This window comes from Sus scrofa, chromosome X (assembly GCF_000003025.6).
Source record: "Sus scrofa isolate TJ Tabasco breed Duroc chromosome X, Sscrofa11.1, whole genome shotgun sequence".
NCBI lineage: Eukaryota > Metazoa > Chordata > Mammalia > Artiodactyla > Suidae > Sus > Sus scrofa.
The window spans coordinates 20,663,421-20,688,663 of NC_010461.5; the positions used below are offsets into that span (position 1 = coordinate 20,663,421).

The 25,243-nt window shown below is 41.8% G+C and overlaps 1 protein-coding gene across 6 annotated transcripts in view; it reads right to left on the reverse strand.

The window, feature by feature from the left end:
- PCYT1B (phosphate cytidylyltransferase 1, choline, beta) overlaps positions 1 to 25,243 on the reverse strand; it is a 137,313-nt gene that overhangs the window by 57,652 nt on the left and 54,418 nt on the right. For 3 of the 6 annotated variants that reach the window (XM_013986017.2, XM_001927679.6, XM_005673506.3), the window contains exons 2-3: positions 19,924 to 20,023; positions 10,549 to 10,665 (exon numbers count right to left, since the gene is read on the reverse strand). In XM_013986017.2, coding sequence (XP_013841471.1) covers positions 10,549 to 10,665; positions 19,924 to 20,023 — 217 coding nt within the window. Of the gene's footprint in view, positions 1 to 10,548; positions 10,666 to 19,923; positions 20,024 to 20,505; positions 21,258 to 25,243 lie in introns of those variants that run through there. The other 3 variants (XM_021080540.1, XM_005673503.3, XM_021080539.1) reach the window with 3 other exon arrangements.

A 25,243-nucleotide genomic window follows, 5' to 3' on the forward strand; every position in this document is an offset into this window, starting at 1 on the left:
TGACTTACACCACAGCTCATAGCAGTGCTGGATCCTTAACCCACTGAGTGAGGCTAGGGATTGAACCCACATCCTTATCGACAAAAGTTGGGTTCATAACCCAATGAGCCACAACAGGAACTCCCAAGAAACATTTTTTAATTAAAAAAAATATATATTTTTACTATTTTGAACTAAAAATGAAAACACAACTTATCAAAACTTGTGCATTGCAATGAAAACACTGTTTAGAGGGCAATTTATAGCAATGAATGTATATATTTTAAAAATCTAAAATCAATAATCTAAGCTTCCTTCTTAGAAAACTAGAAAAAAAGAGCAAATTCAATCTAAAGTAAGCAAAACAAAATAAATAATAAAAAACCAGAGCCAAAACCAATGAAAGTAAAAATAGGAATGAAGAAAGTCAACAAAAACAAAAGCTAGTTCTTTAAAAGATCAATAAAATTGATCAGGCTCTAGCCAAGCTAACAAAGAAAAAAAAAAAGAGAAAAGATACAGATGACTAATATCAGACATGAAAAAGAAGATTTTACTAGAGATCTCATGGAAATTAAAAGGATAACAAACGATATATGAGCAACCCTGTGCCCACAAATGTGCTAACATAGAGGAAAATGACCAATTCCTTGAAAGACACAAGCTGCCACAACTCACACTGGAGGAAATAAACAATCTTTTTTCTTTTTACGGCCATACCTGCAGCATAGGGAAGTTCCCAGGCCAGAGGGCAAATGGAAGCTGTAGCTGCAGGCCTACACCACACCCACAGCAACACTGGATCTGAGCTGCATCTGCAACCTATGCCACAGCTTGTGGCAACACCAGAGACTTAAACCCACTGAGTGAGGCCAGGGATCTAACCCACATCTTTGCAGATACCATGTTGCGTTCTTAACCCACTGAGCCACAACAGTAACTCTAAAATAGACAATCTGAATAAGTCTGTATCTATTAAAGAAATTCAATTAATATTTAATAACCTTCCAAAAGAAAAGCACCAGGCTCAGATGGGTTCACTGGTGAATTCTACCAAGCATTTAAGGATGAAACTATATCAATTCTCCACAATCTCTTCTAGAAGATAGAAGGAGAGGGAATGCCACCTAAGGGAATGTCTAATTCTGTGAGGCCAGCAATATCCTAATACCAAAACCAAACACCTTACAAGAAAGGAAAACCAGACAATTATGTCTTATGAATGTAGATACAAAACCCTTTAATAAAATGTCCAACAGTGTATAAAAATAAGTATATGCCATAACCAAGTGGGATTTATCACAGGTAAACAGATTCGCAGATATGGGAAACAAACCAGTGGTTACCAGTGGAGAGTGGCAAGGGGAGAGGGGCAAGATAGAGGTAGGGGATTAAGAGGTACAAACCAGTATGTATAAAATAAATAAGCTATGAGGATATATTGCACAACATAGGGAATAAAGTGAATGTTTCATAATAACTCTAAAGGGGTATAACCTTCAAAAATTGTGAATCACTATATGGTGTTATCTGTAACTTATATAATACTGTACATCAAATATATGCCAATTTAAAAAATCCAAAAAGTAAAACATCATCAATTAATGTAATCCATCATATCAACAGGCAAAGAAGAAAAATCACATGATCATATCAGTAGATGTAGAAAAAGCATTTGATAAAATCCAGTACCCATTCATGATAAAAAAAAAAAAACCTCTCAGCAAACTAGAAATAAAAGAGAGCTCCTCAGCTTGATAAAGACTATCTACAAAAAACCTATACTAACGTCCTACTCAATGGTGAGAAACTTGAAGTTTCCCCACTAAAATCATGAATGAGGCAAGGATATCCCTTCTCACCACTGCTTTTTAACATAGTACTGGAAATCCTAGCTAGTTCAGTAACACAAACAAAGGAAATAAAAGGGATACAGATGGAGCAGGAAGGAATAAAACTGTTTTTGTTCATAGATGACATGATTGTCTATGTAGAAAATTTTAAAGAATCCACAATCCCAAAAACCTCCTAGAACTAATAAGAAATTATAGGAATGTTGCAGGATACAAGGTTAATTAATATACAAAAGTCAATCACTTTCTTATATACTAGCACTGAACAAATGGACTTTCAAATTAAAAACACATTACTGTTTACATTAGCAACCTCAACAAATAAAATACTTAGGTATAAATTCAACAAAGTGTGTAGAATATCTAGATGAGGAAAATGATAAAACTCTGGTGAAAGACATCAAGGAATGAAAGAAATGGAAATATATTTCATGTTCATGGATAGGAAGACTCAATACTGTCAAGATGTTTTTTTCTTCCCAACTTGATCTCTAGATGCAAAGTAATCCTAACCCAAATACCAGCAAATTATTTTGTGGCTAATGATAAACGGATAATAAAGTTTATTTGGAGAGGCAAAAGACCCAGAATAGCCAAATCAATATTGGAAGAAAAGAACAAAGTCTGGCAGTATCTAACTTCAACACTTACTATAAATCTACAGTAGGAGTTTCCATTGTGGTGCAGTGGGTTAAGGATCTGAGTTGCTGCAGCTGTGGCTTTGGTCACAGATGAGGTTTGGATTTGATCCCTGGCCTGGGAACTTCCATATACCTCTAGTGTGGCCGAAAAAGGACCAAAAAAAATTTTTTTACAATAAACAAGAAGGTGTGGTATTTGTCAAAGAATGGACAAAGAGATCAATGGAGTGGAAGAGAGAGCCCAGAGATAGATCCATATAAATATAACTGATTTTCAACAAAGGAGCAAAGGTAATGCAGTGGAGCAAAGATAATCCTTTCAACAAATGGTACTGTAACAACTGGACAAACACATGCAAAAAAGGAATCTAAACACAGATTTTATACCCCTTACAAAAATTAGCTCAAAATGGATCATAGATCAAAATGTAGAATACAGAAATATAAAACTTGTAGAAGGTAACATGTGAGAAAACCTAGATGACCTTAGGTATGGCAGTGGCTTTTTATTTTTTTATTTTTATTTTTTGTCTTTTTGCCTTTTCCAGGGCAGCTCCCACGCATATGGAGGTTCCCAGGCGAGGGGTCGAATCGGAGCTGTAGCCCCTGGCCTGCACCAGAGCCACAGCAACGCGGGATCCGAGTCGCATCTGCGACCTACACCACGGTTCATAGCAACGCCAGATCCTCAACCCACTGAGCAAGGCCAGGGATCAAACCCACAACCTCATGGTTCCTAGTCGGATTTGTTAACCACTGCGCCATGACAGAAATTCTGGCAGTGGCTTTTTATTTTTTTATTTTTTTTATTTTTTTTGTCTTTTGTTGTTGTTGTTGCTATTTCTTGGGCCGCTCCCGTGGCATATGGAGGTTCCCAGGCTAGGGGTTGAATTGGAGCTGTAGCCACCGGCCTACGCCAGAGCCACAGCAACGCGGGATCCGAGCCGCGTCTGCAACCTACACCACAGCTCACGGCAACGCCGGATCGTTAACCCACTGAGCAAGGGCAGGGACCGAACCCGCAACCTCATGGTTCCTAGTCGGATTCGTTAACCACTGCGCCACGAAGGGAACTCCTGGCAGTGGCTTTTTAGATACAACATCAAAGATACAATTGAAGTTCCCGTCTAGGAGCCTGATAAAGAGTATGTGAAATTGGGAGTTCCCGTCGTGGCACAGTGGTTAACGAATCCGACTAGGAACCATGAGGTTGCGGGTTCGGTCCCTGCCCTTGCTCAGTGGGTTGGCGATCCGGCGTTGCCGTGAGCTGTGGTGTAGGTAATAGACGTGGCTCGGATCTGGTGTTGCTGTGACTCTGGCGTAGGCCGGGGGCTACAGCTCCAATTCGACCCCTCGCCTGGGAACCTCCATATGCCACCGGAGCGGCCCAAGAAATAGCAAAAAGACAAAAAGACAAAAAAAAAAAAAAAAGATACAATTGATAAGCTGGAATTCATTAAAATTAAAAATTTCTGCTCTGCAAAAAACAATGTCAATGGATTGAAAAGAAAAATCACAGACTGGGAGAAAATCCTTGAAAAAACACAACTAATAGAGGCCTGTTATCCAAACTCATAAAACTCAACAATAAGAAAATGAACATCCTGGTGAAAACAGACAAATGATCTGAACAGACACCTCACCAAAGAAGATATACAGATGTTAAATAAGCATATGAAAAGATGTTCAATACCCTATGTTATCAGGAAATTGCAAAATAAAACAATGAGATACCACTACAAGCTAATTAGAATGACCGAAATACAGAACACTGACAATACCAAATGATGGCGAGGATTTGGAGAAACAGGAATTCTCACTCATTGCTGGTGGGAATACAAACTGGTACCGCTACTTTGGAAGACAGTTTGGCAGTTTCTAACAAAGCAAAACATACTCTTAACATATGATCGCAATCATACTCACTAGTATTTACCAAAATGAACTGAAAACTTACGTCCATAGAAAAACATGCACATAGATGTTTACAGCAGCTTTATTCATAACTGCCAAAACCTAGATGCAACCAAGATGTCGTTCAGAAGGTGAATGGGTAAATCAACTGTGGTACCTCCAGACAATGGAATATTACCCAGTGCTAAAAAGAAATGAGTCAACAAGCCATGAAAAGACACAGAGAAACCTTAAATGCATTTTACTAGGAGTAAGAAGTCAATCTGAAAAAGGCACATACTTTACGATTCCAATTATATGACATTCTGGAAGAGGCAAAACCAGAGACACTTTCCAGGGGTTCGGTGAGAGGACAGATGGATAGGCAGAGCACAGAGGCATTTAAGGGCTCACTGCAACTGTTCTGTACAATACTACAATCATGGACATATGTCTTTATACATTTGTCTAAACCCACAGTATATAAAATACCAAAAGTGAACTCTCATGTATTCAACTGTGGACTTTGGGTGACAATAATGTGTCACTGTAGGTTCATGGACGGTATCGAACTTACCACTCTGGTGGGGGATGTTAATAATGGGGGAGGCTGTGCATGAGTGGGTAAATGGGAATCTTTGTCTTTTCTGCTCAATTTTGCAGTGAATGTAAAACTTGCCAGAAAAATTCAGTTAATTGATTTTTGGAAAAGGTAATATTTATAATATTCCAGAAATCATATCTTTTACAACTATTTAAACTTAGGATACCAAATTTTAGGTATCAACTTAAACATTTTTAAGGACATATACAGTTTTTCAACATTCTTTTAAGGATTGTGGGGAACAAAACATGAAGACTCTTAGTCTAAGACAATGATTTTCAACAAAGGCATCATCATGCCCTAGGAAGCAGTTCTGGAAACTTGTGGACATATTCAGTTGTCACTATTATTGGAAGCAGCAACTGGCATTTAGTGGGCAAGGTACCAACAATGCCAAACATCTTGCTATGTTTGGGGCAGCCCCACGTGAGAATTTTCTCACATCCTGCAAGATTTCTGAATGTCTCTACATAATTATTTGAAATTATTTGGATCTAGCCCCTAACTCTGTTTTACGAATAATTGCCAAGTATTTCTGGCACAGCTGTGATAAATGCTGAATTTTAGAGGAAGGCAACCACTATATACATCAAAGAAATATAGGCTTATGCACAGTTTTACAAAATGCATTCATCATAGCAATGCCACTCATGGGATGTGAGCTCCAATGTCTTACACACAGGAGGTTTGAGATTCTGTCTAAAAGACTAGGAATCAAATACACTACATTAGTGGAGACACATGAAATACAAGCTTATACAATTTTATTAACAGGGTGGTCTAAAAATATTTCAGAGTATTGCCAATTATTTTAAGTAGAATAATAATAAATCAGTGGACAAAAGAACATGTTGAAATTATTATTGCTTATGCTGCTTGTAGGTTTTCACTCTTACTCTGGCACTGTCCCCAGAAGGCTACATACCACATTTTTACAGCTTCATTTCTCATCCACATTGTAGTCCCTGTCATCTGTCAAAAGATACGGTCTCACAGTTCCTGTCGTGGTGCAGCAGGAACAAATTCGACTAAGAACCATGAGGTTGTGGGTTGGATCCCTGGCCTCGCTCAGTGGGTTAAGGATCCGGTGTTGCCATGAGCTGCAGCTCAGATCCCTCATAGCTGTGGCTGTGGCGTGGGCCAGCAGCTGTAGCTCCGATTAGACCCCTAGCCTGGGAATCTCCATATCCACGGGTGTGGCCCTAAAAAGCCAAAAAAAAAAAAAAAAAAAAGATACGGTCTCCATGATGGTCTTAGTAGTTTAACATGCCTTTGGCTTCCACAGAAAATCCATGTGATAGCCATGGAGGGGGCATCTACATTTCTTTGTCAATCTACTAGAGAGGACATGGTTCACTGGATTACTCGATGCTGCTTAGGCAACAACCCTCAGAAACATCCCAGAATTCAGGGTGGGAAGAACTAGTTCTCCACCATGGAGCAGCATCAACTCTAGCATTTGAGTGTTAGGGAACGACTGGGTGGCTCCTTTTGCCATGACTGCTAAGAGGTTTAGGATTTCTTGAATCATAGCAATATTTTTTGCATCCACCTCCCAGAGTGATGAAAATAAAAATAAAAATAAACAAACAGGATATAATTAAAGGCTGTTGCACAAGGAAATCATAAAAAAGACAACCCACAGGAGAAAATCTTTGCAAATGAAGCAACCAACAAGGGATTAATCTCTAAAATATATAAACATCTCACTCAACTTTATATCGAAAAAACCCAACCCAATCAAAAAATGGTCAGAGTATCTAAATAGAAATTTCTCTAAAGAAGACAGATGGCCCAAAAGTACATGAAAAGAGGCTCAACATCACTAATCATTAGGAAAATGCAAATCAAAACTTACAATGAGGTATCACTTCACACCAAAAAGTATGGCCATAATTAAATGATCTACAAACAAATGCTGGAGAGGGTATGGAGAAAAGGGAAGCCTCCTACACTGCCGGTGGGAATGTAGGTTGGTGCAAGCAGTGTGGAGGTTCCTTTAAAAACTAAATATAGAACTACCGTATGAGGATCTGGCATTGTCTCTGAGGTGGCACAGGTTCAATCCTCAGCCTGGCACAATGGGCTAAGTATCTGGCATTGCCACAGCTACAGTGTAGGTTGCAGCTGCAGCTCAGATTTGATCCCCAGCCTGGGAACTTCAATATGTCCCTGGTGCAGCCAAAAAAAAAAAAAAAAAAACCTACCATCTGATCCAGAAATCCCACTCCTGGACATATATCCAGAGAAAATCATAATTCAAAAGGATACATGCACCACAATATTCACTGCAGGATTATTTACAAGAGCCAAGACATGGAAGCAACCTATATCTCCATCAACAGAGGACTGGATGAAGATATGGTACATATATACAATGGAATATTATTTGGCCATAAAAAACAATGAAATAATGCCCTTTGCAGCAACATGGATGGACCTAGAGATTATCATACCAAGTGAAGTAAATCAGAGAAAGACAAATATCATATGAGATCACTAATATGCACAATCTAATTTAAAAATGATACAAAAGAGAAACAGATTCAAAGATTTTGAAACCAAACTTATGGTTACCAAGGGGAAACATTTGGAGGAGGGATGGATTGGGACGTTGGGATTGGCATATACATACTACTATGTACAAAATCAATTGGTACTACTACTAGCTCAGAGAAATCTGTTCAGTACTCTGCGATGGCCTATATGGGGAAAGAATGTGAAAAAAAGAATGGATTTATATATTTTACATCTATGGCTGATTAACTTTGCTGTACACCTGAAACTAACACAACATTATAAGTCAACTATACTTCAGTAACATTTTTTGTCTCTTTGTCTTTTTTTAGGGCCACACCTGTGGCATGTGGAGGTTCCCACGCTAGGGGTCGAAATTGGAGCTGTAGCTGTAGCTGCCGGCCTACGCCAGAGCCACAGCAATGCGGAATCCGAGCCGCATCTGCGACCTACACTACAGCTCATGGCAACACTAGATCCTTAACCCACTGAGTGAGGCCAGGGATCAAATCTGCCACCTCATGGTTCCTAGTCGGGTTCGTTAACCACTGAGCCATGACAGGGAACTCCACATTTTTTAAGTGTAGGAATTCTTGCTGGAGTTGTTCTCCTTCACTTCTGCTTTATTTCTTGGCTCTGAACTCTGTCCATGTTAATTTCTCTGAGTACTAAATCACCTGTGCTTTTATGAAAGCCCTCAAGATTCACAAATCAATAAAATAACACATCATTGTAGCTACCATGTCTTTTCCAACTTGGCCCAACAGTCTTGTCTGGACTGCTGAGAAGAACACACACAAGCCAGGCGCTCTGGCTTTTGTGCACCCTTACTTCAGTCAAGTCTCTGCACAACTGTCAACACTTCAGAGGTCCCCTTCTGACCTGCATGCCTGAAACAGCCCTCCTCCCCTATCTCCAAGTCATTCTTTCCTCTTACTCTATTCTACATTTCTTCACAGTACCATTACAAGTATTTACTTGTTTACTGGGCAGTGTCTGCCTCCTCTTGGACTCTAAGTTATCTGAGGACATAGTCTACTTTGTTCATGGCTGCATCCCCAGGGTAGAGAAGAATGCCTAGCACATAGTAGGAGCCTAAGAAATAGCTGTTAAATGAAGGAATCATTCAGAAAATCAGTGAAACCATTGTTGCCTAGTGTCCTAGAGAGGTGCTAATATTAATTTATTGCCTTTTCCAATTTACAAGAATGTACTGAGAGTTGCACGCTTCCTTTGATCTTACTTTGATGTGCTAAGCCAGGCCCAGGTCATCGTTCCTGTTAAGAGTCACCCACACCTAATCACCTCCAAGCTTGGGTTTCCAGAATGACCAATGTCCAACCACTGCAGACATCTCCCCAGGGCTCCCAAAGCTTCAAATCTGACTCCAGGTGGTAGCGCTTGTGCAAGAAATGGTTTTCCACTCAAAATAAAGGGGCATAAACAAGGAATGATTTCTCTGCCTGCCTTGGGTTCCCTCTGCATGACTTGTCCAATAAACACTACCTTTCATTCTCTCTTCCTTCTGGAAAGAACTCCATTCAAGAATCACATGGTTACCATGCTTGACAAAGTCTGCAAAAGACTCCTCTTAAATATCCAAAAAAGGAGTTCCCGTCGTGGCGCAGTGGTTAACGAATCCGACTAGGAACCATGAGGTTGCGGGTTCGGTCCCTGCCCTTGCTTGTGGGTTAACGATCCGGTGTTGCCGTGAGCTGTGGTGTAGGTTGCAGACACGGCTCGGATCCCACGTTGCTGTGGCTCTGGCGTAGGCCAGTGGCTATAGCTCCAACTGGACCCCTAGCCTGGGAACCTCCATATGCCGCGGGAGCGGCCCAAGAAATAGCAACAACAACAACAACAACAAGAATAAATAAAAAATAAATAAATAAATATCCAAAAAGTGTTTTAAACTTATAAAAGATAAAATACTTCCAAAAAATTATTTGTAGTCTCTTACCAGCACCTTTTTTCTCACAATAGAGGTCTAAAGGTTGATGGTATCTCATTCATGTAATGCCACACACACACAAAAAAAAGAATCACAGTGAAAGAAAATGTTGATTCCAGAAGCTACAGAGAAAAGACACAGGTCCCCCAGATCAGATGCTTTCCTTTTACCTAAATGAGTATCTGTAGGCCTTCTGGAAGAAGAAAATTTCAATTTACATCTAACCACCCTTCTTGCTCCACAAGCTTACAAAGTCAGTCAGTTCCTTCATTGGGAACAAAGATTACTTGGGTGTCTCTCTCTCCCTCCCTCCCACTTTTTTTTTTTTTTTTTTTTTTTTTTTTTTTTTTTTTTTTTTTTAGGGCTGCAAGTGTGGCATATGAAAGTTCCCAGGCTAGGGGTTGAATCGAAGATGCGGCTGCTGGCCAAAGCCACACTCACAGCAACACCAGATCCAAGCCACATTTTCAACCTATGCAACAGCTCATGACAATGCCGGATCCTTAACTCACTGAGCAGGGCCAGGGATCAAACCCACCCCTCATGGATACTAGGAGGGTTTGTTTCTGCTGAACCACAACAGAAACTCCAAACCTCTATTTCTTTAACACACTAGGCATAAATTCAATTAATTAGGACTGTTGTAAGCCACTACCATTAGCACAACATTGTCCCAAGTGCTGTGGGTCACACAAAGCAAAGGGAATGATCTTGCCAATAATCATCTTGAATCCCCTAAGGTCTCCAAGATTTGAAATCAGAATAATATTGCTTTTCTCCTAACCCTCCAGAAAATTTCAGAAACAGAAATTGGATCATGCCTCAAACACAAGAAGAAAGGCATTAGTGGAAAACATGAAGCAGTTACCCTTGGTGGAATTATTACTCTGTCTTTCTCTGGGAATCAATGGTTTATAAGCTCATGATGTCATTTCCCCTATGGTTTTTTAATGTCATTTTAAATTTTAGACAGTAAACAAGTAACCCAATATGGGCTCAACTGAGAGCATTAACAATGTGAGGTTTTAAAGATGGAAGCCTGAAAGGGGTCCTTTTCAGGAAGCACATTATACAAGAGTTTTCTAGACAAAAAGAAAATGGACTTCTTACCTCCTACCAACAAGTAGCTGTTGGGAAACAGTGTTTTTGCTTGCATAAGTGCCCTTGCATGACCTGAGTGGAAGAGGTCAAATATTCCATCTGCATATACTCTGACAGGTCTGTCAACTGTGGAAGAAAAATAAAACATCATCAACAAAGTGCAGAATAAGGAATCTCAGTTACCTGATGCTTCCGTCAGTAAAGCACTGTAAGAAGCTTTACCTGGATGAAACACAATGTTTACATACTATCAGTTCCATATTAGTGCATGGAATTAATTTTATCAAGAGGTTCTTCTGAGGACATCAAAGCAGAGTAAAAATATGGCAAATTTAAGATCAACCTGGAACACACATTTTTAACTACAGAGCACTGGGGAGTTTTCCTGACCCTGAGTGGAGTCTCAGGTGTCTGAGCTGGCAGATTCAGACAGACCAGGCATAACCAAAAGGCTGGCAGAGTGAGCACAGCAGGAATACCAAGGCAGACGTGACTGAGGAACTCAACAAAAAGGACAAATGACCTGATCCTTGAGTCTGGCAGCTCTGAATGAAGACCCCCCGAGCTCCATTCCCAAAGGCTGTGTTGTGCACCTCTTCCAAGTCACTGTGGCAGCGTGAAATCAGCCTTGGGAGGAGAACTGACCCCATGGAAATTGGCACATGCTCACATCATGACTTCTTTCTCTCTGGAGAGTCAATTATTAAACATTCACTAGCATACCACTGCACGAAGATTTCCCCCTACCCTCTTTGGTACCTTAAGGCACAGGCTGGGGGCACATGCCCCAAAGAGAGGAGAGTCAGGGAGTAAAAGTTACTTGTGGGGTGGGGGTGGTGCTCAGGGCTGGAGGCAAGAAACCCACACTACAGTCATTCGTAGGGAGAAAGGTCAAGAGTGAATGGGCTGGAGTTCCTGTCGTGGCTCAGTGGTTAACGAATCCAACTAGGAACCATGAGGTTGCAGGTTCGGTCCCTGGCCTTGCTCAGTGGGTTAGGGATCCGGCGTTGCCGTGAGCTGTGGTGTAGGTCGAAGACGCGTCTCGGATCTAATGTGGCTGTGGAGTAGGCCAGCAGCTGTACCTCTGATTGGACCCCTGGCCTGGGAACCTCCATATGCCGAGGGAGTGGCCCAAGAAATAGCAAAAAGACAAAAAAAAAAAAAAAGAAGAGTAGCAGACGAAAAGAACAAAGGAAGATGGTCTAAAGACCCACTTCCTCAAATAAAAGGGAGACATTGGGAATTAGAGGGGTTGGGTGTCAACATTTACACCATTCTGGACTCTCAATGAAGGAACTGGAAAATGAAAATATGACACACTTCACACTAAACATGGCGAATTGAACACCCATACTTATCTCTACTTCCTCAACACCCCAAGAATTACAGAGAAAGAATTAAAAATGTATAATCCCCCCAAGGGCAGAGGAAACAAGAAAGGCAATGACACTGGATGAGAGATGTCAACAACTATTTGCAAAGTCGACTGTCAAGTGCAAGTGCCTACAGGGAACAAGAACCAGGGGTGAGACAGGGAGGGAAAGGGATTTCTGGTTTGTTTGTTTTGTAAGCCGAAGAGTCCTACTACCTTTTAAAACTACATGCATGTATTATATGGACATTAAACATTTTTTTAAAGTGCAAACTTTAAGACTTAGACTTTAAATTGTGATTATTTCTTGTTGTAGTACAACCACATTAATTTAGACTATAAATTAAAAGGAATATTAATAGATTCAGATGGTACAATGTTTCTAATAATCTTCGCTAATAAGAAAACTCAAGAGACTTTATGTCAGATAAGGAAATGCAATTATTCCCAATTATACACCATTTTGAACAAACAGAATTGCCTTCATAGGATTATACTGTATTCTAAATAAGGCACGGTAAATAAAAAAATACTTTGAAATAACAAACTGTCTAATGAGAGATCCTTGGTTTCAATGCTCTTATTCAATTTGAATTCAATTCAGAAAATTTTGTTTTAAAATATAAACCCCAGGGGAAAGCAGATGGCAGTTTTGCAGAACTTTCTGTTACTGATGCAGAGGTGATCAAGATAAATAAATTCAGGAAGCAAGGAGGAAAGAAAAGTGAAGAAAGGCAACATAATTACTGAGAAAAAGGCCATTTAGTAAATCTTTGAAGAGTATTTATGGAGTTGATTTTGCCATAAGCTCACACTTTTAAAAATTGTAGTGTGTCAGCAATTTCCAGACTGGGAAACTCTGCAGAACCGGGAAAAAAAAAAAAAAAAAAAAAAAAAAACACCCAAAAAACCCCAAAATCTGATCTCTTCTACAGACAACCTTTGACAAAAAGAAGAGGGACAAAGAGATGGAAGGGGGACTTGCAGATTGAAAGATATTTTAAAAAACACCTCAACATACTGTAATGTATAGACATTATTTGGATTTGGGTTCAAAGTATAAATAAGTGATGACATCAGACAACTGGAAATTGGAACACTGGATATTTGGTTATATTAAAGAATTAGTATTCATTTTTTACGTGAGATAATGGTATAATGGTTATGTCTAAAAAACAGAGTTCTTATTTTTTTAAGACATATATACAGAAATATTTACGGATGAAATTATAAGATGCCTGGGATTTTGTTTCAAAAAATTCAATAGGGGAGAGTAGGTGAGGCAAGACTGGCCACATGATGGTGGTTGTTAGGTATAGGTGGTGGACACATGATGGTTCACTCTACTGTTCTATTTCTGTGAATGTTTGAAATCCTCCGTAATATTTAATAGTCTGTTTCTTTTTAAGTTAGTTTGTATATTTGTTTTAATCTTTTGTTCCAGATTTTTCTGGACATCCTTTTAGGCATACGGGGTCTTTCCACAGGGTCTGTGCTAGGAGCCACTAGCCTGTGAAGCTAGAAGTTGGCAATGATCAAAAGATAGAGCACATCTATTCCATGGCCATGGTGGGGAGAACTTAAAGTTGCTCTCAATGATCCCTACCACCTAGTGTTCAAGCCTTTGTCCAATCCCCTCCCTTTGAAGTGGGAGTGGGACCCATGACTTGATTCTAACCAAGAGAATATGATAAAGATGATAGCTGTCACTCCCATGATTATGTTATAGTATATATGACTCCATTTTGCTAGCAGACTCGTTCTTTGTGCCTTGGTGGCTTTGAAGAAGCAAGCCGCCATATTTGGAGAGGGCCACATGGCAAGGAAATGCAGGTGGCCTCTAGGAGCTGAAGTGGTCTCTGGCTGACAGTCAGCCAGAAGATAAATCCTTGGTCCTACAGGTACTAGGAAATAAATCCTGCCAACAACTCAAGCTAACCAGGAAGCAGACCTCTCACTGGTCAAGCTTCCAGATGAAAATTGAGCCCTGAGTGACGCCTTGAATGCAGCCTTGTGACACTCTGAGCTGAGGACACAGCTAAGCCAGGCTAGGACTCCTGATCCATGGAAATTATGACATAATGGATGTGCCTTGTTTTAAGCCACCAGGTCTGTGGTAATATGTTATACAGCATAGAAATGAATGAATACAATGGCATTAGACTTTCTGCCCACAGGTTATCATAATTTTTTAAAGTATTTCAAGTAACTTTTTGTTTATCCTGAATGATCACAGCAAGGTATATCAGATAACAGTTATGTTCTGGCAAAATGTATATCTTTATACCGCATGATTACCATGTTTCAAATAATTTGAATATAACAAACTGCATGTAACATCAAAACGATGCTGAACATTTGCTTGAAAAACATGGATACAAATAATGACCATCATACACTACTGTGGGTAATATCTGATTATTTTAACTTCCTGGATCTTACATTCCAAATTTCCCTAAGTTATTCAGCATTTTTTAAATAAATGGAACAGTGAAGGGGGCTATGCTTACCACACATCTCACAGCATATATAAAAATTAACTCAAAATGGATCACAGACCCAAATATAAAGCTAAAACTGTAACATTTCTAGAAAACAGGAGAAAATCCTAGTGACTTTGGGTTTGACAAAAATTTCTTAAATAGGAACCAAAAAAGGACACACTATAAAACAAACAAACAAAAAGTCTATATTAACCCTTATTTAAAGCTTTACTCTTTAAAAGCCATTTTTACAAAAATGAAAAGGCAAGGTTAAGGAGAAAATATTTGCAAATGTATATGTGATATAAGACTTGAATCTGCAATATATAAAGAACTCTCAAAACTCAATAATAAGATAACTCATTTTTAAAAGGGCAAAAAATTTCAACAGACACGTTGGCAAAGAAAATACACAGATGGCAAACAAGCACAGGAAAAGATCTTCAGTACTATTAGTCATTAGGGAAATACAAATTAAAGCTACACTGAGAGACTACTTCATACCCACGGGAATGGCTAAAAATTTAAAAAAATTTTATATGCCAAGTGTTTATGAGGATAGAGACCAACTGGAACTCTCACACACTGCTGATGGGAATGTCAAATGGTACAAACACACTGGAAAGCAGTGTGGTAGTTGGTGAAAAAGTTAAACATACACATACCATACACGAGGCCTTCAACAACTACATTACACCTGAATTCACATTTTTGTAGGGCATAATACAGTGTTTCTTGGTATTTTTCAGTTTCAGGCAACAATAAAAGGCTTATTGTTTATTTTTTTATTATGGCTTTTTTTTTAATTTGATTTTTTTGGCCACACCCATGGCAAGTGGAAATTCCCAGGCCAGGGATCGAATCTACACCACATCGGCAATCCAAGCCACTGCAGTGACAAGGCTGGATCCTTAACCCACTGCACTGCAAAGGAACTCAGACTATGGCTTTGTAAATATAGCTTATTAATATTGCCTTAAAATATGTTATGATCAGAGTTCCTGTCGTGGCTCAGTAGTTAACGAATCCGACTAGGAACCATGAGGTTGCAGGTTCGATCCCTGGCCTCACTCAGTGGGTCAAGGATCTGGTGTTGTTGCCATGAGCTGTGGTGTAGGTCGCAGATGTGGCTCGGATCCCGCGTTGCTGTGGCTGTGGCGTAGGCTCCAATTAGACCCCTAGCCTGGGAACCTCCATATGCCGTGGGTGGGGCCCTAGAAAAGACAAAAAGACAAATATATATATATATATATGTATGTTATGATTTATGTTATGATTTACAAAGCACATGTATTGAACTTAATCTTTCCATCAACTTTAAGTCCACTCTACTATTCTCTCTCACAGGAGGGCAAATGGGAGCTCAGCAAAACTGAGCAGCTTACCCAACATCATCCAACCAATTTAAGATGAAGTTTGAGGGCAAACCAAACTCCATCGCTCTTTTTTCTAACTCATGATGCCTTCTAGAAAACTACACACCAATATGGAGTCTTTTTTAAAAAGAGAGAGAGACAATTATTGAATGCCCGGTAACTATGGTAACTAGAATTCTTTTTGTATACAGCTGATGTGCAAAAAAATGAGACAAAAATTAATCTCTAAAAATCTAATAGTTATGTATTTTATAGTTTTACATAAACTTTATAATTTCCTTCCACTCAGAACCAGTGATGCTGTTTTCAATAAATGATAATGGCTAATGTTTGCTTTTAAAATACTTAAGTTTCAGCTTAAAAAAACAGTTTGTAAAGAAAAATAAATAAATTATAGTACAGGGGGCATGGAAATAAGGCAAAATTCATTAAGGTGGCTATTGAAAAATGAATTTGGAAAACTCTACACACATCGCCGTGTGATGAGAATGATACATCTCCCTTTTGTGATGGAAAATAGGAAATCAGAGCTGAGTTTTCCCTTTAAGAAAAAAAAAAAGTCAGCTTTAATGAAAAGGAACTTCCGAAAGAGTCACTTGGATTTTTCCTTCATCTCATGGCAGAGGACTGATGCTCAGAACACATACTAAACCTTGTAGGTTCATAGATTCGCAGCTGGACTAGTTTGAGGTAAGATCAAAGGTGCCAGTTCCACCCACTCTGATGACTGAGTTCCTCCTGTTCTTGAGGTTCCTCACTCTGTGCCCTCACAGATGAGGTCCAGAAGCTAAAAGCTACGAGCAGAGTCTGTTATTGCCTCTTTTAGAATGTATACACCAGCCCCTGCCTGGGCAGACGTAAGACCATGAAACATAATGTAGGCAATCGGATGAAGTCATAAAAAGGGCTAGTAAAGCAGTTAGTGAAAGACGTGGGTTGTAACTATAATCTTGAAGCACATTATAGGCCCCCAATACACGTCTGTTTTGTCTTTTTGATGGGATGCTCAAGACAGTGCCACAGAAAGGAAAGTGCTTGCTAGTCTTGAAAATTATCAAACAGTTCCACAAAGTAATAATGTTTTTCTTGTTTTCTTAAGTAATAGCCAAACAGTAAGATTTTTAAAACTCTGTGAGCTTCTCTAGTAACAGCACCATGCTCCAACGATCCTGTTTAGATCCTCTCCATAACACTCCCTCCAACCACTACCAAGTACCTTTTTGGTTTTTTTTGTTTGTTTGTTTCTTTGTTTGTCTTTTTGTTATTTCTTGGGCCGCTCCTGCGGCATATGGAGGTTCCCAGGCTAGGGGTCTAATCGGAGCTGTAGTCTCCGGCCTATGCCAGAGCCACAGCAACGCAGGATCTGAGCCAAGTCTGCAGCCTACACCACAACTCACGGCAACGCCGGATCCCTAACCCACTGAGCAAGGCCAGGGATCGAACTCGAAACCTTATGGTTCCTAGTCGGATTCGTTAACCACTAAGCCACGACGGGAACTCATTCTTACCACATTTTAACACTGATGTTTAGAAGTTCTAAATAAATGTCTAGCAGAAGCTCCCTCGGCCAGATGCCAACCAGCATCACAAATTCTCCTGGATAACTTCCCAGTGCCATCACCTGAGTTAAGAGGGGAGAAGATCTCTTCTGAGAGTAACAGTTCACCTTTGCTCCATCTCACCCCTCCAGCAGTGACCAGTGCTCCACAGAGCTTACCATACAGATATTTCAAAATGCACCACCACCTTATTCCAGCTTGACTCTCCGGCTTTAAACCGCTTGGCAGTTAGACAGCAAACAGGTGCTCGACCTCAGCCGATTAGTCCACATCAGGCCAAACTCTCTCCAAGCCTATGTCCAAATGATGAGCTCCTCTCTTGTTCCAAACTTGCCTTCATTCTTCCTTTGTTCATTCATTCATTCACCAGGTATTTACTGAGCATCTAGGTGCTGGTGGAACAGCAGCAGGCATGCAGATGGCCCCGCCACTACAAAAAAATCACAGCTTCCATCTGTCTTGTTCACATACCCTCCATCTTCCAGTCTGAAGTCTGAGCGTGTTCTCATTGGGCTCCACTGGGCAGCCCATTGTGGTGGACAAAGCGGGAGTATGAGGTGAAGGGGACTCAGGATTGAATCCTAGCTCTACCCAGCCAGCGAGACCATTTGACAAACCACTTTTCAGGTTTCCACATCTCATCTGCCTTGCCGGCAGAAAGGACACAATAATATTCATCTCGCCCGATTTTGCGAAGACTAAATGAAATACAGTATGTATGGGGCACAGCACCTAGCAGATGGCGAGTAAGCTCTAATTCCCTTTCTTCCTCCCTAGGAAAGGAGGATCCTTCTCTGCTCAGGCCTAAAGCTCATCCTTTTGCTTGACGTCAAATCTGTTCTCTTCGTAACACCTGGGCTTCCATTGCATCGTTTCAACTTATTGCTGGGACAGCATTTCTCAGGGTAGATCAACAACTTCAGAATCACTTGGGATATTTGTTAAAACTGCAGATGCCTGGGCCTCACCCCAGATTTAGTGGTAGGGGAGAGTGAGCACAACATCTGCCTCTTACACACTTGTGAAGTGATTCCTTGCACATTGGTTTAGCTACTCGGAACTACCTCCCCAAGCCTCTTCTGACCTTTCTCACCCCTAGTCACTCCTGTCCACTAACTCTTCCCCATATCCCTCCCTCCAAGCTATTCTTAAAGGGGAGACACAGTGTCATGGCTGAAAGATGAGGCTTGAGCACAGACAGGTTGGAGATGAAAACCAGCTTCACCACTTACCGATGGTTCTCACAGTGCGGTCCCCCAGCAGCAGCAGCAGCAGCACCTGGGAACTTCTTAGGCCTCACCCCAGGTGGACTGAATCAGAAACTCTGGGGGTGAGGCCCAGCCACCTGTGTTTTAACAAGCCCTCTAGGTTTTTCTGAAGCAGACTCAAATGTGAGAACCACGGCCACTTCCTAGCTAAATGATCTACAGAGTCACAGCTTCCCTAAAGCCTTCATTTCCTCATCTGTGAAATCCTCTAAGTACCAGCCACATAGAGTTGTGACAGTCAAATGACACACAATACATATAAAGAACTTAGTGCACTGCAACCACTTAATATCTCTTGTTACTATTAAGCAAACTGTCCTTTGACCCAAAGACTCTATTAAATTTGGGGTGTTTTGTTGCAATGGTGAGTGGAAACCATCAAATTATGCCATCTTGAATGGCTCAAGGCTTACCTGCTGGACTAGGCTTATTTTTCACTCCATCCCAATTCAACTGGAATGCCACCATTCACTCTCTATCTCTGTGCCTACGCTATTCCTATTCCACTTGCCCAGAATACCCTTCCATTTTCTGCCCACAGAGTACAAATCTTACTTCTCTCCAAAGGATCAGCTCAGGTCTGGGACCAGATCTTGCCTGACTGCTCGATGCCAAATGAATCTACCCTTCACTGTCAGTTATCATCTGGGCTGCATGATTTAACCCCTAAGCACCCGCATGCATGCTGCTAGTGGGGTTTATTTCCTATCTAGTAGTTTTGTCTCTTTAATTATAGTGAAAACCCTTGGGCAACAGAAATAGCACCTTATAGCTCTTTTAAAATCCTTTCCCTCTCCATCTCTGCTATAGGCTAAAGGAATGAACAAATAAACTCCTAGAGCAAAGCCCAGGCTTTTTAATTTAAGGCACTCTTGGAGAAACTGTTCCAAAACACAGATTTTTAAGAATGATGATAATTACAGTAGCTCAGGTTTGTCTAAGACTGACCTCACAGTGTTTAAAAAATGCTGCGGTGTTTTGAACCCAGTCTAGCTGTCATAAAAACCGTGTGAAGCAGGAATCACTGTCCCTGTCTGCACATGAGGAAACAGATTCAGTTCATTCTCCTGACTCGCCCAAGGTGGCAGAACTCGCAAATGGCAGCGCCAGGGCTCCAACTCTGGTACCCCGCGCTGTCTTTTCCTCTGCTACTTTGGTTGGCCTACTTCGTCATGGGTGGGGTTTACCCTACGTTGTCACTGTGCTGTCATCTCTAAATCCGACTAGCCAAATCAGAGCAAGTGCTGCTCAAATAATGATGGGCCTTGCCTGCCGCTTTAGATGCCAGGACAGGGCCCATCCAGAGAACAAGAAACACAGCCTCACCTGGCGTTCCTAGGCGGGCCTGAGCAATGGTCAGTTTTTCGTGGGGTGCTTGGCACTGGCAGCTGGTTTCGTCAGCAAATGGGGCGGGTGCAGTCAGGGTCTAGAAGGGAAAAAGAGAAAGGGAACAGAGTCGGAACAACTTCTTTCCTGTAGTACTAACTTCCCCTGAAGTTTTACTTCTGCCGGCTACACGCGTACGAGGAAGAAGTAGAATACCTCCGCTGAGCCTTTCAGAGAAATATTGGACTGTTATAAATAAACACAGGGATGTTGTCGCTGAAACCTTTTTTTTTTTTTTTTTGGACTGGCTTCAGAAAGAAGAGCGCTTCAGCGTGTACTTCCCGCCAGGTACTAGATGTGATGCCCTGGCCGCCTTGTCTCCCAGGCCCCACAATACTGAAGGACGGCTAGGTACTCCTGTCCCTCCACAGCACAGGATAATTCCAGCTCTGCTCCACAGAAAAGGAAACTGAGGCTTAGCACGATGAAGAAATATGCTAAGTCATGCCCTTGGAGAGTCACGATGCTCAGCGTTGAGCATCTCACAATCAGGGAGGGCAGACTTCAAACATTCCGACTTACCCACACCCGGGGGCACTCAGCTGGAAGGAATGCCATGCTCAGGAGTGTGGCAGACATCTGTATCCCACACACCCCGGCCTGGCCAATCACACACTCTGACGTCTCCTCGGCCCAAAGGCCAGAGCTGTTATCTGTGGCCAGGAAGGGCCTAAAAGCACCGCGTTTCTGGCGGGCTGCAGATAACTGCTCCTCTGGTAGCTCCAACAGCCACCAGCGGCTGGAGGCCCCGCCCCAGGCAGCTTGGGCTGGGGCTCCGGGGAGCGCTGTCAGAGAGATGTAGTCACTTGGAAGCCTGCCCAGGAAGTGGCTCTGCATTTTTTAGCCAGCCTCTTAAAATGAAAACCTCACTCTCTCTAGATAGAGGAAGACAAAGGGAACCGTGTTTTTGCAAACAGGGTCAGTGCAATCCGGAATCCACTTGCCGTCTTCGAACCGTGTCCTTACCATGGTCATCACGGCACCATCTTTAGGATTTTTCAAGCTGAAGGTGACGAGTCACTGAAAACACTACTCATACTGTGGCATGGATAACGGCTTAGAGATAGACACAGGTGTTCCTGGACTTGAGACGATGCGATTGAGAAATGATTCACACGTGTGAAGAGGGGCTGGGCCCCACTTCTGCCATTCGTGCACTCATTCACTCATTCATTCATTCACTCATTCACATACGCGTCAGGCACTATCTTAGAACTGGGGGTAAAAGCACAGATAAGACCGGTCCTCGTCCTGGAGGAGCTCCCATTCTCCTCTGCACCGCCAGGGACCCCTGCTGCCCCACACCCGCCCACTCGCTCTCCCCACTGTAGCACCTTCCACCCTAGAAGCTAGAGACCTCCTCATTTCCTGAGGTTTTCTTAAACTTCCCATTCAGGCTCTGAAAGCAAGACTTGAGACATGGGTTCAGGAAACTGGAGTCTTTTTTGGTTCTCTTTCCAATACATGAGGTGAGCTCACGGACCACAATGGGCGAGAGCAGCATTTATGATGTGGCAATAGGGTGCAGGTACAGTGACAAGAGTAGAGACCACAAAATGGGGGTTCAAATCCCCTTTCAAGCACTTAAAAGGCTTGAAGTTCTAATTTGGCTCTCCTGGTTGAAAGGAACTGCAACTAAAGTTAACTCAAGAGATGAAGGATTATTTTGTGGCTACCCTGGCACAGAAACTGAGGTGGGGAAAGGAGGGAAGGGGCAGCGCCTGGCCCCCAGGTGCTCGGCATCCACCTGGCTGCTCTCTGTATGTGACTCTTTCTGGCCCGCTCCCAGTTACTCCATGCCCTGCCACTACATGAAAGTCTGCTTGCTACTCCCCCATAAACTTCAGCTTGAATATGGCCCATTATGGCTTCCTCAGCTTCCCTTCCCAATGCTCACTCAACAACTATGGATTGAGCCTTTCAGCCTCAGCTCCTGCTCTACTAACTTAACTGCTTCTTTCCATGTTTCCCAGTTCCAGTTCCTAAGGGAAGATCAATGGGCCAAGCTCATTTTTTCAAACCAGGCTGGCCTTGACTCAGGTGCCGCCTGGTACCCACCAGCTGTAGCTGGTAAAGGGAGAGGGAGTAGCGAGGCAGGTTGTGGGTGGCCTGTCCTTGCTTCTTTAGCAGTTGCTATCTTTGGGACAAGAAATGTATCTGACTTTGTGTGTTCTTAAAAGGAAGTTCCTCAACTGAATCTCAGTTTCATCTGTAAAATGGGTACCTATCCTGCAGGGTTGTTCTGAAAAAACAAATTATGCATGTAAAGTACCTGGTACTCAATGAATTGTAGCAACTATTAGTACTGCTATTAGTATTCATTATAAATCATAATACATAATACTATATATTAGGATAATTATATTATGATATAATAACAGATATTATAGTTCCCCATGGAAACAAACTGGCCCATGAATGAACTTTTAGGACGCAACCCAAATAGTAAATGGGTTGACAAAGTGTTAGCTTATATGAATGACTCATTAACCTTTAATATATGTGGATAGTGAATCTTTTCCACATGATCTAAAATAAATTCCTGGAGTTCTCGTCATGGCGTAGTGGTTAACGAATCCGACTAGGAACCATGAGGTTGCGGGTTCGATCCCTGGCCTTGCCCAGTGGGTTAAGGATCTGGCGTTACTGTGAGCTGTGGTCTAGGTCGAAGACACAGCTCAGATCCCGAGTTGCTGTGGCTGTGGCGTAGGCCAGTGGCTACAGCTCCGATTAGACCCCTAGGCTGGGAATCTCCATTTGCCATGGGTGCATCCCTAAAAAAATAAAAATAAATAAATAAAGCAAATTACTAATTGGAGATATTTTACATGCTATTCACAAAGTCTATTAAAGATATAAGCTGTTGCCATTTTCCAAGAAAGGCATATTCGAGAAGGTGTGAAATCTGGCAATTAAAGTCGTCAAGCAACAGGAGTTACTCAAAGGTGAAAAAAAAAGGTTTATATGCACACTGTGCATGTTGTTCTTAATTATTGTGGCCAAAAGTAGGAAAACAAGAGAGGCCAAGAGGTGGAAGGCAGAGTGAGTTTGTAAGTGTGCTTGTGTGTGCAAGCATGCACATGTGTTCTCATGAGCATGTGACTATCTTTAACAGCAGGTGACATGGAGGAGGGGTATTTCTTGTTATGTACAAGGCACTGTGCTTGGAATGAGGAGAATGTAAAAATAAACAAGCCATACCCTTCTTTTCTAGATCACTGCCTTCCGAGTGAGCCCAAACACTCCCTGAGTTTAGAGTCGAGTTCTTTATTCAGGAAGATCTTGGTTAAGACCCATCTACCATCAACCAGCCCTGTGATCTGAGGCAGTATTTTTTTAGCCTGAACATCCCAAAACTCTTCCTCTGAGCCAGAGCAAATCAGGTGATTTACAAGGAATTCTATGCTACTCAGGTTGTCTCCTCCACCTACAAAGGGCAGACCAACCTCAGGACAATGGGATTAAGACAGCCAGAGGCTCTGGAGAGGGTCAGAGACTGGTGCAACCATGCCTCCAGCCACTATACCAGCCTGCAGGCCCCCATCTCTTCCTCACCATGTGCCAGGGCTGGGATGGTTTCAGGGATCCTCTGGTCTAGACCCTGCATAAGACATACAACTAAGGCCCAATAACATAACATAAAAATCCTTACGTGCCTACTTAGTGCCATGTACCCATCTATATGCTGTCAAATGTATTGGCTCATTTAATTTGTACCACAACTCTACGAAGCAGGGACTGCCTCTGCTGAAGTGTAAAGGACCTGTCTTCAACAGTGACACCAAGTGGCAGCAAGAGCAACAGCAGTGGTAGATCTCAGATTAGGTTATCTTTTTGGCTCCCTTTGAACTGAAGAAACATTAGGATTCTTAGATAATTAGGATAAAAGGTCCTCAATAACGAAATACTGGACTTTCTGGTAATCAGAAAAGTGTGTGTGGGGGCGTCAGAAAATTGAAAAAAAAAATGGGACCATATTTTTACCCAAATTTAGTAAAGTAGGGACTTACATACAAACAGTTTTTTTTGTTTTGGTTTTTTTTTTTTTTTTGGTCTTTTTGTCTTTTTGCCATTTCTTGGGCCGCTCCTGCGGCATATGGAGGTTCCCAGGCTAGGGGTCTAATCAGAGCTGTAGCCACTGGCCTATGCCAGAGCCACAGCAACGCAGGATCCGAGCCACGTCTGTGACCTACGCCACAACTCACGGCAACGCCGGATCCTTAACCCACTGGGCAAGGCCAGGGATCGAACCTGCAACCTCATGGTTCCTAGTCGGATTCGTTAACCACTGAGCCACGACGGGAACTCCCACAATTCTTAACTTAGACTCCAAATCACTAGATCACATAGTCGAGTGTGTACCAGCACATGCTCTATGTTTCACATGATGCTAGATGTCTGGGAGGTGGATAAACAGGGGAAGGGAATTAGAAAGCGGAAAAAGAGAATCAGCTCTGGGGCAGCAATTCTCCAATGTCAACAGTGGCCTTATTAGAATGGGAGGATGTATTCACTTGAAGAGGCATATTTAATTTTCAGGAAAAAAACTCTACCTTTCTCAATACACAAGTCAGAAATTAAGCCTCTTGGGTGGTAGCAATCATCAGAGGACAGACTATGCCCCCCTAGGTAGCCATATTCTCAACTCAGGGCTAGAGAGGCACATGCAATTGTTACGTTTACCCAAAGAGAGTGAGGATTTGAAAGGGCTAAGAAGCCCTGGCCCAGTGCCCTGGACCTCACATGTGCCAGGGCCTTGCCAGACCACAGACTTGGAGCTAGACTGTAATAAAACTTCTTTTTACCTAACTTAAGATTTCAGAACACCCAGTCACTGCATGTGAATATGTTGCTTCTTTGGCATGCAAGTTCTGGTTATGTAAACTGCATGGACTTTTTAAGGGGGAAGATTAGATATTGGGCATTTCATTTGCAGAATATGTTCAACTGGACATTTTTGTTTTACTTAAAACAAAAGCTATTAGGTTCGGAGTTTCCATTGTGGCGCAGCGGAAACGAATCATGAGGTTGTGAGTTCAATCCCTGGCCTTGCTCTGTGGGTTAAGGATCCAGCATTGCCATGAGTTGTGGTGTAGGTCGCAGACGCAGCTCAGATCTGGCATGGCTGTGGCTGTGGCTTAGGCTGGCAGCTATAGCTCTGATTAGACCCCTAGCCTGAGAACCTCCATATGCCGCAGGTATGACCCTACAAAGCAAAAAAAAAAAAAAAAAAACACAAAAACTATTAGGTTAGGTATAA